General features: G+C 40.7%; 2 protein-coding genes across 5 annotated transcripts in view; one reads left to right on the top strand and one right to left on the bottom strand.

Moving 5' to 3' along the window:
• LOC109927252 (sodium- and chloride-dependent GABA transporter 2-like) overlaps positions 1 to 2,211 on the top strand; it is a 78,101-nt gene extending 75,890 nt beyond the window's left edge. For both annotated transcript variants that reach the window (XM_048607737.1, XM_048607736.1), the window contains one exon: positions 1,513 to 2,211. In XM_048607737.1, the coding sequence (XP_048463694.1) occupies positions 1,513 to 1,662 (150 nt within the window). In that variant the 3' untranslated portion in view covers positions 1,663 to 2,211. The remainder of the gene's footprint in view (positions 1 to 1,512) is intronic.
• Positions 2,212 to 13,117: 10,906 nt separating this feature from the next.
• Positions 13,118 to 18,848, bottom strand: part of slc13a4 (solute carrier family 13 member 4) — a 101,257-nt gene continuing 95,526 nt past the window's right edge. For all 3 annotated transcript variants that reach the window (XM_048608050.1, XM_048608048.1, XM_048608049.1), the window contains exon 15: positions 13,118 to 14,414. In XM_048608050.1, the coding sequence (XP_048464007.1) occupies positions 14,277 to 14,414 (138 nt within the window). In that variant the 3' untranslated portion in view covers positions 13,118 to 14,276. The remainder of the gene's footprint in view (positions 14,415 to 18,848) is intronic.

Here is an 18,848-nt window from a genome sequence, read left to right as displayed (position 1 = left end):
CATCCTGGCAAATATCTATCTCACTTTGCCTTGTGGATGCCCTTGCAGTGGTACCATGGTACTTAACTTTGTAAAGTGCAGGAGGTCATTGACCCTTTTGTGAAACTGGTCCCAGATTCGCTTGTGGCTCCTGCCATCATTGAAGAACAGAGCCTCCTGCCTTTCCCAGAAGACCTGGGGAGAATATTCAAGGAGGCATTGCTACATTGTGGGGCCCTCATTGTCTGCATAAGGGCATTCTACAGTAATTGAATGGAGTAACAGCAGATAACTGAGCTCAATGGGTAGGTTTGGAGTGGTGTTCAAGACTTTCAAGACTTCAGGAGGGAGTCTACTACTTTTGAGTGGGGTGAGGGATTGGACAGCACCAATTCCAGGGATCCTGGGAGACAGTTCAAAAAGGGAATGGCAGCATTTTCATTGAAAACCAACCTGAAAGATGTTGCTAGGTGGCAGGAAGTTGATGCCTGTGTGGGTGATGTCGAATGATGACACCTGTACCTTTAATCTCCATGGAGTAATGGTAGAGCTGATAACTTCCACGTGACTAACCAGGCCTCTCATCTTTCTATAGCTAATTCATTGTGTGCTTTTGTGTAGCCACTTGTTTGGCCTTTGAGTGGAGGTCCCATGTCTTTCTGCTCCTGCCACTGGGACATTCAAACAAGAGATGAAGAATGCAAACTCCCTCTGCCCAGTTCATTGAAATTCATGTGGCTGGAATATTTCTCCATGCTCTGTCATTCACTCCCCAAGGGTGATTTAAGTTAGGCACCAGAATATCTGTCTTCTTAAAGAATTCAAGTTTGACAGGTTACTTTGTAATGTGATCTAACTGATTCCCAGCAGCACACAAATGATGTTATGAATCTGGTTGTTTCAGCTCTGTTGCTGTCAAGCACTCTGGTTGATTTTAGCAGTGTTGCGTGAGTGTTGCACGAAGGCTTAATCAGTTCAATCTTTGAGATAAGCTGCAAGTAGCTGATTTTCTTTACAGTTGATGACAGCAGAGCACTTGCTTCATGGTTATAGTCTCATATGAAGTATACATGTCAAAACACATTAAGATGTGCATCTTTAGAAGAAAAATCAGGTCCTAAGTCTCGAAACATGAGCCAGATAATGTTTGAAAAGTCAGATCTAAGGCAGGAAAAGGGAATGGGGATCATTGGGGTGACTCCAGTCTCAACTAGAAAATGAGGAGTCAGTGCTCTTGGTGCATTGTTTTGTATTCTGTGAGTCCTCACTGGGACTCATGACACGAGAGTCAGAAAGTCCTGCGTGATTTTTATGTCTGTTACAATCAGCATCTGGAAAGTCATAAAAGATACATTGAACATTACACTAAAATCACCAACTAAATTGAGTATCATGTGGGACATTGAAGCTAAACCCTTTTGCTTATTCACTGTATTAAAGTACACACAACATGTAAAATCACTGCCATCAGCACCTGCCAATGATATGTTCAGATGTTGGTTACAAATACATGAATATATTTTTCTCCTGTAGCGCATTCTTCACCACATTCGTCCGGCTGATGACTCATTGCAGTCCAAGAAATTGAGGAAAGATCCACTGCTGTGTGGCAATCTGAATTCTGATCTCAAGCTGTCTCCACTCAGTACTCAGGATGGCCTGCTGGAGAATGTGGCTGTTTGATGCTGCAGAAAGAGATGCAGCCGCTTTTCAGAGCAATTCCAGGCTGAAACAATGTCAATAATTTGATTCACCTCCTTCAGAGATCCGATTTCAGTCATGGCATGGCATCAACCTGTCCATCATGTGCGTTGTGCAAAGAAATTCACCAAATGTTCTTCACTCGTTTTCCCTGAATCAAAACAAGTAGTTGTCAGTTGTGCATTGCAATCAATTTATCCAATAAACCCACAGAATTCATTCTGTGAAATATACATATTTCTCTGGTGCATTGTTGGAATTAATTGTACAGAATGTTAGTTTTGTAGTGAGAAATCTCAGTCTACAGAATTTCATGTCCTTAGGAAAATTGCTAAAGCCAGAGGATTTTCTAAGGCAATATTTAATAATGTCTTAAAGAAAGTATAATCATCTTAAAAATCATCTTGTTCAATGTACAGAAAAAAGTTTGTCATCAATCATGGATTACGTTTCGCCCTAGATTGAAGAGACACTTTTGTTGCTGAGGCTGCTCTGGGGAAATGACTAAATAAATGCTACAAGTCAAATGTATTTGGTTAAAGTTCTTCTCTTGCATGATTCTGAAATGCATTTTCAAATGATGTCCATTTTCATCAAAATGTTCATGAGTTCAACCGTTTGACATCTTATATGATGTTCTTGCTTAAGATGAACATTTATTTGACAAAATTCACCCTTTTTTACAAATGTTGAAAATATAGAGCACTTACAGCAATTTGTTATTTGTTCAAGTGAATAGCTTGGATTGCATTTTCCTCAACTTAAATCAAAGAACAATGGAAATGGGGTATGATCACACTGTCAGGTCTTTCCCATATCTTCTCATTATGTGGAGATGAGATTCTGTTCCTATCTACTGTGAAGGTCCCTGGTCATCTCTCTGCCTGTAGTAAATATAAATGCAGACCTGAATTCCAGGCCTTTTTGCCTTCTTACAGCTACTGTTTCTGCTGGCCACAGTGCAATCCATAAGAAAGGTGCTGACACATCCTGGAATGGTTGTGTGGAGGAGCGTTAGTAGACGGCTACCCTCTCTTTATAATTGCCACAGATATATATCTACTTAAGTTCTTGGTTTCGTCTGATACCTTCATCGAAACTATTGTTTGGGCTGTTTAACATATGCAACTCAGTGATCATGACTGGATATTCCCCCCACAGCTCCCCTGCAGCAGTGGGGGTGCAGATACAAAAACAAAGTTGCTGGAAAAGCTCAGCAGGTCTGGCAGCATCCATGGAGGAGAAAACAGAGTTAACGTTTCGGGTCCTGTGACCCTTCCTCAGAACTGATGGTGGCTGGGAAAACATCAGTTTATATGCAGAAAATAGGGAGGTGGGTGGGGTAGGGAGTAAACGATAGGATAGACCCCAAAGAGAGAGAAAGACAGTTGGACAGACAAAGGAGTTGCTAACGATCAGGCTGGGAGGGTGAGTAGTTGTTAATGGGGACTGTTAGTGACTAACAACAGGGGGTGTGTAGTGGCAAGCTATGTGGTAACAAGGCCTGGTGTGTGGGGTGGGGGGCTGGGACATGGGAGAGTTTAGGCCCTAAAATTATTGCACTCAATATTGAGTCCGGAGGGCTGTAGGGTACCCAAGGGGAAAATGAGGTGTTGTTCCTCCAGCTTGCGCTGGGCTTCACTGGAACATTGTAGCAAGCCGGAGACAGAGATGTTGGCCAGGGAGCAAGGTGGTGCATTGAAGTGGCAGGCAACAGGTAGTTCAGGGTCTTTTTTGCGAGCAGAACGTAGATGTTCTGCGAAGCAGTCGCCAAGTCTACGCTTCGTTTCCCCAGTGTAGAGGAGACCACATTGTGAGCAGCGAATGCAGTAGACTAGATTCTTGGAAGTGCAGGTGAAGTGTTGCTTCACCTGGAAGGTATGTTTGGGCCCTTGGATACTGGGGAGGGAGGAGATAAGTGCGCAGGTGTTGCACCTTCGTCGGTTACAGGGGAAGGTGCCGTAGGGCTGTGGGAAGGTGTTGGGGGTGAAGGAAATATGGACCAGGGTGTCCCGTAGGGAACAGTCCCTGCGGAAGGCAGACAAGGGAGGGGAGGGGAATATGTGTCTGGTGGTGGCATCTTGCTGGAGGTGGCGGAAATGGCGTCTGATGATCTTCTGGATGTGGATGCTGGTGGGATGATAGGTGAGGATAAGGGGAACCCTATTGCTGTTGCGGGAGGGAAGAGAAGGGGTGAGGGCAGAAGTGCGGGAGATGGGTCGGTCCCGATTGAGGACCCTGTCGACAACGGAGCTGGGGAATCCTCAGTTGAGGAAGAATGTGGACATTTCGGAGGCTCCCTTGTTGAAGTTGGCCTCATCTGAACATATGCGACAGAGACAGAGGAACTGAGAGAATGGGATGGAGTCTTTACAGGAAGTGGGGTGTGAAGATGTATAGTCCAGGTAGCTGTGGGAGTCGGTGTGTTTTTTAATGGATATTAGTGGCAGATTAGATATTAGTGCAGATACATCCCAGTAACACCTCAACCCAACAACTGACCCTACAAAACAATACCTGACATTGCAAAAAGTTTCCATTCTGCCTTCATTACTCATAATTTATCCCCCGTTGACTACTTTGGAAAAGAGAATGAAACAATGACTTGCTTCTCAGTGACAAAGTCAAATCAGAGACATAGCACAGCATGGTCTGCAAAACTGTGAACAATAGGAACCACGCAGAAATTGGCATTATATTTGGATGTTCACTGGTTATTCACAAAGTCAGCATCATTCACGACTCCTCAGATACTGAACCAGTCTATGTTCAAATGCACAAAAGTGACAAATGACATTCATGCCTCACAAGTGTCAGACAATGACCTTCTCCAACAATGGAGAATCTAATCATTACTGGTAACGTTAAATGTCATTACCACCATTGAATTCCCCACTAACATCTTGGCGTTTATCATTAACCAGAAACTGAAATGGACTAGCCATATAAATACAATGGCTACAAGAGCACGTCTGGAAGGAGAATGGCAGGAGAGTCATGAGAATGTTACCATCTTCCCATTCCCTTCCAAGCTACTCACCATTGCATTCCTTTGGTGTATTGTTCTACTCCAACAGCCCATTTCCAACCATCCCCACAATGTGGAGACCCACCACATTGAACTTTTCCTCCAACTGTCCTTCCTGCCTACTGAACCTTGGCATTATACCTTAGTGATGTCTATCTTTTTCCTCTACACTCCCTTTCTGGACATCATGGTAGCAGTCATTACCATTAATCTCCCTTCCCATAGCCTACCATCCCCTCTGGTGCTGTTGCACATGCCCCAGTACACCTTGAGAATGTCCCCATTACCATCCTTGTTCCCACCTCTGCAAACGCTGTTGCTTTCCCTTCTGCCAACCCTCATCTTGACTCCCCCAACCCTTTTGGCAGTGATCATTTAATTTGCAAACATCTCTCCACTTTTGCGCTATGAATACAGAGTGAACATGGTGTGGCATCAAATTCTGGTCAAATGTATTTTGCACTAAGCCATTGGTGCTGGACAAAAGGACATTGTCATCTCAGTGCTGCAAGAGTTAGCAGCAATAACTTAAAAGGGGTATGAACACTGGTCAAAGCCACCCTATCACTTTTGGAACTTTCAAGTGTTCTATGGGAACAGGGGACATGGCTGCAGTCATGTCACTATGATTGCAAACTCTAATGAATGCAATGGAAAGTGGAATGGTTGAAGTGAATCTGAGATGGAATGGAAAGAAACAGGCACTCACTTTTTGATTCAATGTCGTGGTCGCTGAGCTGCAACAGCACCTTCACCAAGTTGGTTTCTGTGACCAGAACCATGGTGGGACACAATAGAACTCCTGAAGAGGCAGTTCCTAAACTTGGAACGGTCTTGGGGCATCCCTCCGGTATAGCCCAGATAGAACGTGCCACAGTATCCTGGTAGGCTGTGCTCTGTACAATTGGAGCAGGGAACAAGGCAATGTGATAGATACTGAGAAGCCAGGGGAATGGGAACAGTCATCCTAGGAGAAGAGTGAGGACATTGAGCTGGAGGAAGCTCTCCATGTGGATGACAGAGTTCAACTGCATTGGGCAGATAGGCCTTATTGACACTCAATTCTTTTAGATGTGAGCTGGGTGCAGAAGACCATCATGCATCGTCAAGGTCAATATACCAGCATTTGTTTTGCATTATGGATGCAAACTGTGGTCTGTATTAGTTTCCTTTGTGTTCCCATTTGCTGGCTGTCAGTGAAAGCTCATGTTTGCACTTGTCTGAATTCTTGCCTATATGTGATGGCCCTTCACAGACAACATGTGGGTGACCATTGGGGAAAGATTAGCAGGTACTCAAAGAGGATCTTCAGGTGGGACGTAGCTAAGGGCAGGTAAACTGCGTGGCATCAAGGTTAAACAAGAACTAGAGTGAGAGAATGATGTTGTATGTGCAAGGGGAGTATCAGGCATGTCGGCTACATGTTGTCAGCAGTGGGAGATAGTGAGAACTGCAGATGCCGGAGTCAGACAATACAGTGTGGAGCTGGAGGAACACAGTAGGCCAGGTTTCTGAAGAAGGGTCCCGATTTTGCTCCTCTAATGCTGCCTGGCCTGCTGTGTTCTTCCAGCATCATACTGTGTTGAGTTTGATGCTATCAGAAGTGTGGCTTTGTGGCTGCTGTGCCATTACATTGCAAATGAGGGGCATCAGCAGATTACCAACATTTGTCCAGGTGTTCAGCAGTGGCCTCTCAAAGATGATGCAGGTACAAGTGATGCTAGTCTTTCAGCAGATGTCCACTGAATGGCAAGTTGCTCTGTGAACAGCATATGGTGAAGTGGGGATGGAATCTGATGAGAAGAACACCATCAGGGTGAGGTAGGCCATTAATGAGATAGGTTTGGTAAGATGCGGTAAGAAATCACATGGGCCCTGCACTGAGAATACCTCCAAAAAGATCCATGAAATTTGCACTTAGCCAAAACAAAATCTAAGATTTGCACCTTAGCCTACGTAGCCTATTATTTGATAAAATAATGACTGATCTATGAACTAGTGTTTTATTAGTGTCTCTGCATCCTGTTCATTAATACCTTCAGTTAATAAAAAAGCCATCAACTTCTAGTTAATTCAGCATCAATTTCCATTTATAGAAGGGAGTTCCAAAATTGCACTGCACTTTTTGGGCCATTTTCTAATTTCATTCCTAATTGTGTGATCCCCTTGTAATTTAACCTTACCAGTAATTGGTATCATTTTGGTCACTCTATGCTGCATTCTGAAAAACAATATATCCTTTCAAAGTTTTGATGAACTGCTCACAGTGCTTCAACTGTGGCCTCAAGTAGATTCAGGAATACATTTTAATTGAAAAGAAATAATGCATCTTATAATATTATCCAAATGCCCTGGTTCATGGAAGATATTACATTTCAGTTGATGCTAATTAATTTTATTGAAAGCCAAAAAATAACTTAGCTAGTGCGATTCCAAGTGCATTCTGGTGATCTTCCCGATTGTGTTCAAAACTGAAATTCAACCATCAAATTTATTTTTTGAACTATTATTTTAGACGCAGGCATAAATGATACAAAACTCCTTGTCATGATATGTTACATTTATTGATTAGTGCTTAAATCTCTAAATAAATGTAAATATTTCATGCTAAAATATCCAATGATTCTTCTTTCATTTGTATTCTTAGTCTTCAGAAATAGTGTCAAACATTTAAATAAGTGGGTCCTCCCATCCTCTTGTATATTGACAAATTGGAAAAGACAACCCGAAGATACTTAACTGAGATGGTGCAGTAGATTTTATATATTTTACATACTGAAGTATTGACAGCTAGGCCCAGCAACAGATTCAGAACAGGAGCTGATGAATGCCATTCAAGGATCCTAGACATTCTTGACATGATGAGCACACTCAGATCTACAGTTTGTACTCTCCATTAGAGGGTTAAGGAGCAACACCAAGTTCCAATGGAGGACAAAGTTTGCATTTATATATATTTCTATTGAACTCCATAAATAAGAACAATCATGCAAATTTCAAAGAGAGCAGGGACATCTTGGTACATTTATTCCAGTTTCAACTTGTATTCCGACAGCAAAACTAAAATGTCCAAGGCAACAGGTAGCTTTTGAATTTCTCAGGCAGGAAACATCAGTTGGTTTTGTGTTGTGTGAGGTTTGAAAGGATAAGCAGCTCTTTCTTTCAAAAGCTGTACGAGTGGGGAGTGGTGGTTGGAATGGCAGTGACAAGGAGAGAATGAGTAGACTATGCATCTTTGAGCACCAAAGCTCATATTATCTTCAACAGAACTCTGGACTTCTGTTCGCTCAATATCTTTTCAGTGTTCAGTTACAGGAGAATGTTTATACAAGACAGTAAATATTGAATTATCTACTTTGTCAGAGAGAAGGAGTAGAAATATCAACATCTACAGAATGAACAACATTTCTGAACCACAGTGAACCAAACTGCAAGTCACAGGACTTTTCACATAAATAGTGGTGACTGCAATGAGTGAGATCCAAGGTGTCAAACAAGACAGGCTTACTCATGATATCCTCAAGAGAATGGAAGCAATGAGCTCAAAGTGAGGGTTGCTGTCTCTAGATAAAATATTGCTCTATGTTTCATTTTTAGTAAGTCATGTGGTTAGTACCAATTAGATCTGAGTCTTCAATACACCGAGGTTAATAAAATTATAATCAGCCACTGTAATACTTTGGGACATTGCCGGAATCTGAAATAATCCTTTGTGATTTTAATATAGAATGATAGGCTAGAAATGTGTTATTAAGTATATTAGAATGAAAAGTTAAATGAAAAATCTTCTCAGCCTGTGCTAGGAGATAGAATACTAGCACTCTGTGGAAAATCATTGATGTTGCTTAGCTAAACAGCAGATATTTCCACTGATATATCCCAAGTGACTGGGTACAGTCTAACAACTCATCAATGTACTGGAGCCAAGTGGATAACTTAGTGACGTAGCTATTAGAATGTTGTGTTGATTGCTGACTCAATAATCACCAATGTATTGATCCATACCACATAACTAGCTGATTTATCAGGGTTGACTGGATATATCAGCAGTGTATTGACACTGATTGGATAACTCATCGATGTACTGGCACTGATCAGTTTTTAAAAATTATTTTTATTCACTCATGGGATATGGTCATCGCTATACTGGCGTTGAATGGAAATTAGTCAGCATACCTGACTAGGTATGATATGCTCTGACCAGGTAGATATGGTGCTGACCAGTTATATCATCAAGGCACTAGTGCTGTTTGGTTAACTCATGAGCATGTGATATTGACTGGCTAAGTTGGATTTTTGTCTCTATCAGCCTGTGGCTGAGGATGGATTTATGCGTGCTGCATCTGACTAGATGATTCACGTGAAATGGTATTGACCAGACAGCTGCTGAATACATGTTTGTAGTATTCTATCAGTTCACCTGTATCGTTAAATTTGCATCACAAAGTTATGTTTCTTTCTTAAGTGACACGGGAGGGCGATGAGGTCCGAAAGGAGGATTTATGTAATTAAGAAGTAAATTAAAAAGCAGAGCCTCAAAAGCAATAATCACAGTGCGACACGTTAATGAACATAAGAATATGAAAACTGATTGATTGAACAAGTGGCTCTAGAATTGGGGTAGAATGGAGGGCATCAAATTTCTGACGAAATGGAACTCATTCTGGAGGAGATGGGATCCTTACAAGATGGATGGGTTAACACCTTAACTGCACTGGAACCGATATCCTTGCGGGGAAATTTGCTGGCGCTGTTGAGGAGGTTTAAAATGACTTTTCAGGTTTTGAGAACGTGAGGGGTAGCTCAAACAGGAGATAAAGCTGGTAACAGGAAGTAGAAAAGTGGCAAGTGAAAATTAGAAGGCAAGCCAAACAAGGGCATGCAGCAGCTAAGATTAGAATATTAAATTAGATATAAATTAGAATGTGACGTACCTTCAAAAAAAGTGAAAGGAACTCTACATAAATGCACTCAGCAGTTGCAGCAAGATAGATAGATGACATAAAGCCACGAATATAGGTAAATGGATACAATGTAATGATGTAACATGACATCATTACAACGACATGGCTGCAGGGTGAACAAATCTGGGAACTGAATATTCAAATAACGGAAAGAACTGCAGATGCTGGAAACAGAAATTGCTGAAAGAACTCAATAAGTCTAGATGCATCTGTGGAGAGAAATTGAGCTAACATTTCAAATCCAGTGACTCTTCTTCAGAACTGTACCTCCTTGAAACATTAACTTTGTTTTCTCTCTCCACAGATGCTGCCAGACCAACTGAATATTCAAGATATTCAACATTTAGGAAAGACAGGCAAAAAAGGAAAAGGAGGTGGATTTTCACTGACAGTAAGAGATAGGATCCATACATTAGTAAAGGAGGATCTCAGGATTTCAGATTTGTAGAACAATGTACAGAATCTGTTTAGATAGAGCTAAAAACAGCAAACAGGACCTAATGTTGGTAATTGTTGTGTATAGGCCTCTGAATAATTGCGGTCATATGGACGCATGGTAAAGCACCGTGCATTGGTAGTATAGTAATCATGGGTGATTTCAATCTACATATAGACTGGATGGACCTAATGAGCACTAGTGTCTTGTAGAAGATGAGTTTCTGGAGCATGCCAGGGATGGTTTTCTAGAGCAGCATGTTGATAATGAAAAGAGGAAACTGGCTAAGATAAATGTGGATCCATTACAGGCAGAATTTATAAAACGGGAATAAATGAATGGCAAAGAAGCTGAATATTATTATTGCTTTATGTCTGTCTTCATTTAGGAAAATACAAGGAATCTCCTAGAATTGGAGATCCAAAGAATAGGGAGAATGAGGAATTGAAAGAAATTACATTAGAGAAAAGGCTATGTGGAGAAATTGATAGGACTAAAGGTTAATAACTTCTGGGAGGAGATATTTTACATCTCAAGTGTTGAAAGAAGTAGCTATGGAGACAGTGGATGCATTGTTGTTCATCTTCCAAAGTTCTGCATATTCTGGAATAGCTCCTGCAGATTATAATTTCAGTATTCAAAAAAGGGAATGAGAAAACAGGGAGCTATAGACCTGTAAGCTTCAGATTCGAAGTAGGAGAAATGCTAGAATTTATTATAGAGGATGTGTTAAATTGACTCTTGCATAATAATTATCTGATTTGTATAATCAGAATGGATTTGTCAATGGGAAATCATGATTGACCAACCATTATCTTGAAGATGTTACAAACAGAATTGAGAAAGGCGAGTTGGTGGACATAGTGTATTTGGATTTTCAGAAGTCTTTTGATATAATCCCCCACAGGATGTTTGTTAACAAAATTAAAGCTCATTGGATGGCAGACAATGTTCTGGCATGGTTTAAGGACTGATTAATGAGCAGAAAACAGAAGGCTGAAATAAAAAAAAATCATTCTCGGATTAGCAGTTTGTTGAGTAGGGGAGTACTGCAAGGATCAATACTTGGGCTACAGCTATTCAAAATATATGTTGTTGATTAGGATTCAGGAACAAAATGTAACATTTCCATTCTCAGGAACAAAGCTTGGTGAGAACGTGTGCTGTGAAGAAGATGCCAAGTGGCTTCAAGTGGATTTGGACAGATATAGTAAGTGGACAAAAGCATGGAAGATAGAATACCACGTAGAAAATGTGAGATTACCCACTTTGGTAGGAGGAACAGATGAGCGGGGTATTTCTTAAATGGTAAGAGATTAAAAAATGCATATGTGCAAAGGAACTTGTGTGCCCTTGTCAATAAGTCATTGAAAGCTAATATTCAGATGTAGCAAACAATTAGAAAAGCTAATGGTATATTAGCCTTTGTTGCAAGAGAATTTGTGTTCAGGAGCAGTGAAGTATTTCTTAAATTGTATAGACACTTGGTTAGAAATGCACTAGAGAAGCATATGCAGTTTAGATTTCCTTACCTTAGAAAAGATAACATTGCCATACAGACAGTGCAAGGAAGATTCACCAGATTTGTTCCTGAGATGGCATGACTGTCCTATGAAAAGAGATTGGGGAAACTGCGTGCATTCTTCAGAGTTTTCAAGAATCAAGGGGTGCTCTCGTTGAAACTTACAAAATACTTAAAGGAATGTTAGATGTTAGCTCTGGTTGGAGAATTTGGAATCAGGAAACACAATTTTAAAATAAGGGCAAGCCACTTAGGACCAAAATGATGAGAAATTATTTTTCCCAGAGGGTTGTGAATCTTTGGATTTGTGGAAACTCAGTTATTGAGTCTGTTTAAAGTGGAGATTGACAGATTTCTAAATACCTATGATGTTAAGGGATAAGGGGATAACGTGGGAAAAAGGCATTAGCCATATTCGTGCTGAATTGTGAAGCAGGCCAACGGGCTGAACAGCCTACTACTGCTCCAATGTTTCTAAGTATGATAATCTGAGAAGCAAAAGAATACAAAAAAAGCAGAAATACAATATTTCTCTTTTGCCAATAACTGACAGCATTTCCACAGAACAGGTTTAACCATAGAAATTATTTTTAAAAAGTGAAGGGCAGTATGTATAATAGGACATCAAATTCAAGAAAGATGTACTGTGCCATTTTAGCACTGAGTTACAGCTGTGGTTGTCATTGAAATTCTCATTGGCACAAAGGTAATCTATTGGCTCTCTGTCGAGTTACAGATTATTATTACTGTTTCTTAGTGTGATATTAAATGTTAGTGGTTTTTAATGTGATATTAAATCTTTTTGAAGTTAATATTCCTTCCTCAACTTTCCCACTGTTCAGCAACAGTGGGTTGATAATTGTGAGACTGTGGAGAGAAGTTGTTTCTTGTTTTCTGACTGTGTCTTAGCAATAAGATTCATGGTCACTTCTCTGCTATTATGAAGTTCATGTTGTGACTTGACCTGAAACTATTATATTTTGCATCTACATTTCATTGGTATTAAATTGATGTACATTTGTGCTTGGGGTGATGCATATAGTAATGGAGAATAGAACAATTTCCAATTTTAATCATCCAATTTAGTGTCTGCAAACAACAACCCTAGTTTAGATTTTGCCATGTTAGCTGTAGAGTAAAATAACCTCACATTTGCCCTCATAATGTGCCTTGGCTTCACCCTCAAATGGATTCCCATCAGACAATCCCTCATTGTGAAATTAATCTTTTTTGCAAAAGGACTGGCAGTTTTGCACTGTGGACTAGATCCTGAAGGGAACAGGCTGAGACTCAGTTCATTTGACTCTGACAGCCATCAAAAAGAGGTGATCTTCAGTGTCTAAAGGTCAGTAGCTTGTGTCAAAACCAACCTACAGTATCAACTTGAGCTCAATAGTTCAAATCATTATATTCTCATTGCAGGGTATCCTAAACAGAGAAGGCAAGGCAGGATGACATAATTCATTTAATGACTAAATCAAGCAATATCAATTGCACCTTGTTCTATATATTTATTAGTTTTCTCTTAAGACTGACTTAAAAACATTTAAAAAAACACTGTAATCTTGACTCTCCAGCAGATAGAGGACCTGCTATGGCATAGCATTATTGGCATCCTGAAGGATTTTCAGAGGAACTGTCCCTAGTTGAATTTACCCCGAGGCAGTATTCATACAATGAGACATTTACAGTACTTCTGTTTTAATAAGAACGATATCTGAACTCAGTGTTAAACCAGAGTTCAGTCTGTGTGATGAAGCCACCTGTAGTTTAAACATGTGGTAGCTCTATGAGATATGTTTCTGAACTATGCATCCAGGTTCATTGTTAAACATTCCCGGGTCAGCAGTGGAATGTTTCTAATGTGTATGTTAAGCTGACATACACATAGTTATACATCACTCCAGGGATATGTTCCCATGCTAGTCACTGCTCTTAAACTATATAAAATTAACAGTTTAATCCATTGCAAAGCCATCAGTTCCTTGACTAAAATATAACGCTTTGAAAAGGGTCGTAAGCTGTGATACTAGGGATCAGACTGACCAGGAATGTCTCTTATACAAACCCCAGCCTATGTAAAGAGCAGAGGGGAAATGTTGCAATCAGCCTCTGTACCCCAAGATTAGAAAGGAAAACCAGGGTTAATGGTCCTGATTGCTAATACATGATCCTTTTTGGAAAGAATACTGAGTGAGGAGGCAGCATGACCACTCATGACCATTGTGTCTCATATAGTCAAACTCCCTTGTTTTGGGCCATATGTGACAAATAATTACTTAAGAAAGGAGCCAAAACCGATAGAACTGAATTTTTCCATGGGTCACCATCATTGAAAGAATTAGAGATTGAAAACATAATTTGCAAAAGCTTTGAAATTCCACATCCCAGAAACTTTTCCAAAGGTGAAAAAAAAAGCTGCAACACTCCTCAAAAGGATTTATCAAATGCTCCCAAGTTTGAAGCTGCCAAATGAGAGGAGGTGGAGGGGTTTGTGCAAACTATATTTGCACTCCTTAATGTAGTGTGCAATCTGAATAATGATTCTTATCCCTGCTGAAATAGGTCATCATTGATCAAGTGATTTTCAGGCTTATTTCTGTCTTTTGTGCAGTCTCATTGTGTCTCTTGTTCTGTGATTCCTGATTAAAGGCCTCTTGTTGTGTTGCTAGTAGAAACCCAGTCAGGGAAGTGTTCAAGTTGGAAAAGAGGAAATCCCCAGGTGGTGATAGCCAGCATTACAGCAACCACCCCGATCACATTCACTCCGAATCCAGCTTTCACCTGCAAACACAGAAATAGGACTTTCAGACTCAGTACAATCTTGGAAAAATATCTGAGAACTAATTCTGTCCTCCTAGTGAGGAAGATGTGTTTCAAACATTGTGCATCAGGAAAACAGCTACAACAATACTCTCTTCAAACTGTGCTCTCAGCAAGCAGTGCCCGTGACTGGGGAGAAAGTTTACAGAACTCACCCTCAATATATCTGGGTATCATGTGGAGAAATTGCTAGCATCCTTCACACAAATGGCACATAAGTTGATAAACACAATTTTGTGAAGGAACATGGAATAGGTTGTCATTCATTTTTTAATTGTGCCAAGTCATTTACTGCAGAGACAAACTGTAATGCACATAAATATGACTTGAATTCTTCACAAGCACCTCCAGAGCCTGTGATTGCTACTATCGAGAAAAATCAAGGGTAGCTAAGGAAGGGAACACCACCAACTGCAAGTTCTCCTCCAAGTCACTGTCACATATTGTTTTGGTTTGGAACTAAATCACAGTTCCATCAGTGACTCGGGGTAAAATCCCAGAACTCACGAACAGCATTGTGCCCACCAGGTGGCCTGAAGTGGTTCAAGATGGCAGCTCACTTCCACCTTCTCAACAGTAATTAAGAATATGCAACAAGTGTTCTCCTTGCCAGTGAAATCCACATCCCATGAATGAACAATAAAAAGAAACAGTTATTCTGGAAGATAATAAAAATAGAAAATGCTGACAAATTCAGCAGGTCTGGCAGTACTTGTGGAGAGAAAAACAGAGCTAACATTTCAAGTCTGACAATGACTCTTCTTTGGAACACAGTCTTCTGAAGAAGTCATATCAGACTCAAATATTACTTTGGTTCTCTCTTCGCAGATGGTATCAGGCTTGCTGAGCATTTCCAACACTTTGATTTTATTTCAGATCTCCAACATCCATTTTATTTTGCTCTGGGAGGTATCTACATGCCACAGCTTTTTTTGAAACAAAGTATTCGGGAATGATATGGCATAGGTCAGGAGCAGCTGGAATTTGAATTGGCTTTACCTTCTGGCCCAGAGGAAGGAACATTACCACTGTCCCCTAAAATTAAAAACGGAGTCAGTAGTATATTCTTTAATATATTTTCCAATCAACCAATTCAGAGATGTTATTACACAACCTCTGGAGCAGGACGGCCTTGAATATGGGCTTCTTGGCTCAGAGGTAGGGACACTGCCACTACAGTACAAGATCCCTTAGGAAGATATTTTTAGCTTTTAACACTTGTGTGTCATGAGTAAACAATGGGGCTGATCTGTACTTGGGAAATTGGCATTAATAAGATCCTCAGTAAGGTTGTTGACTTACTGTTCCATTCACACTCATGTTTTGGACAACGCAATTTTGAAAGGATGATGTCCTGAGTGGTCAGTGTACAGGGTTTAGGTTTCCAGCTCATAAAAAGGGCCTGAATGATGTAGTTCAGACCCCGATTGAAATCCTACGGGTACATGGGTGCCGTTTCTGCAAGCTGCTTGGCTACATCTGAGGAACCAGGCACAGCGATCACCTTCTGACGCCATTCGCAGAATTGATATGTGATGAAAAGAATTTGTGGAAATACTGCATGTGGGTGTGGTATAGTCTGGTCTGGCTCCATCCATGATCTTCTGATCATGAAATAATCTTGAAATCATTTTTTTCAAAAATAGTTTTTGTGGAGCCAGAACAAGAGTCGATTTTCCTTGAGCCACGAAAATGTTGCTGAACAGCTTGACATGACTCTTCACCTCCAAACATCTCCTTTGCCAACCCTACCAAGGCACCCAGGCAACCAACAGCCTGTTGACATCACTTAAATACTAACTTCAACTTAACTGGTAAATTTAAATGAGACTAGAGCCTAAAAGTAATTTCTTTATTGCTGGTACAGGTGGATGTGCCCACACAGATGAAAAGTCACAACCAAAATCAGTGTTGATTAGAAACCCACAACTGTACAAATCATGGTGGTGTTAGGAGCATGAGTTGAGTGCCATGTGTCAGTGGTGTGTACAGAGCAGGGGGAAATTGTATGCATAATAAGCAGAAAGTGATTTTCGATCAATCATGACATCTTTTAACTGTCCAAGTCCAGATCACTGTGCATCTAACAATGGGATGTAGTTAAATTGGAAGGCCTTCTTTAATACCTGAAAATGACTTCAACATAATTGTAGAATTTCTCATGATTCCTCCAGAATAAAAAAAATCACATTGTTGTATTAATTTACTGCAGTTCATTTAAATCAAGGAAGATTATGATTTTTTCCTTCCGCAATCTTCCTGGTGCTTCTTCACTGTTTGTGGAGTATGGGTGATAAGTTGGGATAATTTCCAAGGATGCTGAGTGCTCTTTATGAACTTTGTGTTATACATAGACATTTTTGGAGTGATTTGGTTCAGCATTGGTGAGGGTATGCAGCACTGATTTGATGTCATTTTAAAGACTAATACTCTAGTGAATGCTTTTTCCTAATGTTACACAACTTGGCAACTGTTCAACAGTAGCAAGGACCCCTCACCAATGTAACTTAAATGAGATCATCAACTCCTTACAGATTAGTTGCTGGTGATTTCTTCTGTCTGCTTGATGTTTTCTATATTGTGAAGGTGCATAGGGAATGGTGTGGCTCGTGCTAAAATTTTTTTGAGTCACTTGTGCACAACCAGTTGCTCAGATCTGAATGCATTAGAAGGCATTTCTTATAATATGAGTTGGAGAATGAAGAGGGTTCACAAAATACAACACAAGCTGCTCAAAGACGGAGTAAAAGGTAGATTGGCAAAGAGCTGTCAACAGAAGACCATACCAACCTAGACTATTCAGGGTCAATGCTCCAATCTCAGCCTCAGTAGTAACAATGTCTGAAATGTCTGCACTTTAGTAAGGATGTCACCGCTGAAATGTGCTACCTACTGTGGCCGCAACCACTCCTTGGAAGAGGGCAATGACTATATTCTGATAGTGAACTTTGTGTGTGCCTGAGTCCTTCCAAGTTGTAGCTAAAAATATTTATACCATCCAATGGTTTGCTATTCATTATGGCTTAAGGGAGGTCACTGATTCAATGAAAGAGATTTATCTCTACAATCAGAAACAAGCAGGACCCAGGAGAGGGGCACGAATACAGTGGAATTCACTGGTGCCCTTGCCATCAGGAGGGCCCCAACGCAGGTAGGGTCACCCCTCTCTCAATATCATCTAATCACAGCAAGGTCAACCTGTACATGAGAGAGAAAGACTGCGTCAGAATGTGTGAGGAGCTGCTCCTTTAATCACAGGCTGTTCCTCTCTCACATTTGCTGCTGATAACACTCACTAATAAACCCCATCAGCAACAAATGTAGGAGAAAACCAACTAAAGGTAAGTAGTTGCAATGATAGAGTCACAGAAATTGTTGTTGGCCATGTTTCATGAGCCTCCGAAAACCAAAGTGTAATCCTCACACATCAAAAGTAGACCCAGAGAAAATTATTTTTCAAAGAAGTAGAACTCGTTCCTTAATATGATCAACCAAGTTATATGTAATTGTCTGATAAAGTTGTGACTGTTACGTGTTTCATACTGAAACCTAAGCTTTTCATGGTCTTTATAAATAGAGGCAGAAAGGACAAAAGTCAAAAGGTTTTGCTGACCATTATAAAAAGATTAACCCCCTCTGTGACTATTCTGGGCACCACAGGATGTGAAGGCTTTGTAGAGCATTGTAAAGAGATTTAATAAAAAGGCTGAAGGGATGCGACCATAGAAAAGCTGGGTTTGTTTTCCTTAAAGACAAGAAGTCTGAGGGGATTTGATGGAGGTGCATAAAATTAAGGGATTTAACGTTTAGGGTCCAGTGACCCTTACTCAGAACTGATGATAGCAAGGAAAGTGTTGGTTGATATGCAACTGTCTTCCCCTATCCCAGCGGACACCCCTCCTCTCCCCCAACCCAGCCAGGATCAGACTAACAGACAGGGGTACATTAAATCAGACACCTTCGCAGTAGTGCTGTATATTTGGCCTACCCATTGATGCTGGTATTTTACCTGCAGCAGGGGAGTTGTCAGGTGGCCCACTTGCCCTTGGGCAAATTATAGCCCTTGAATGACCAATTAATGACGAATTAAGGCCTATCTTTCACTGCCAATGCCATTTTACCAACACTACCAGTTGCTGAGGCCAACATGGCAACTTGGCAGGCTTTCAGCTGGCTAGGTATTGAGCTGCCCCTGTTCAGGCACCCTTTGCTCAAGGAGGCCCTCAAGATGTTCTCCCATTCCCTCCACTGCCTGCAAATGCTGGAGCCTGCTAGTCTAGGTCTTGTGGCCTCTGTGTTCTGCTGTATGACCCCTCTTCATTGGGAGCTACTTTCAATACCAGCAGTGACTATCGGTCCTAGAATGTGTTTCTTTTTAATTATTTAATCACTTAC

Source organism: Rhincodon typus, chromosome 18 (genome assembly GCF_021869965.1).
Source record: "Rhincodon typus isolate 14 chromosome 18, sRhiTyp1.1, whole genome shotgun sequence".
In the NCBI taxonomy this organism is placed as follows: domain Eukaryota; kingdom Metazoa; phylum Chordata; class Chondrichthyes; order Orectolobiformes; family Rhincodontidae; genus Rhincodon; species Rhincodon typus.
This window is presented reverse-complemented; position numbering and strand designations above follow the sequence as displayed.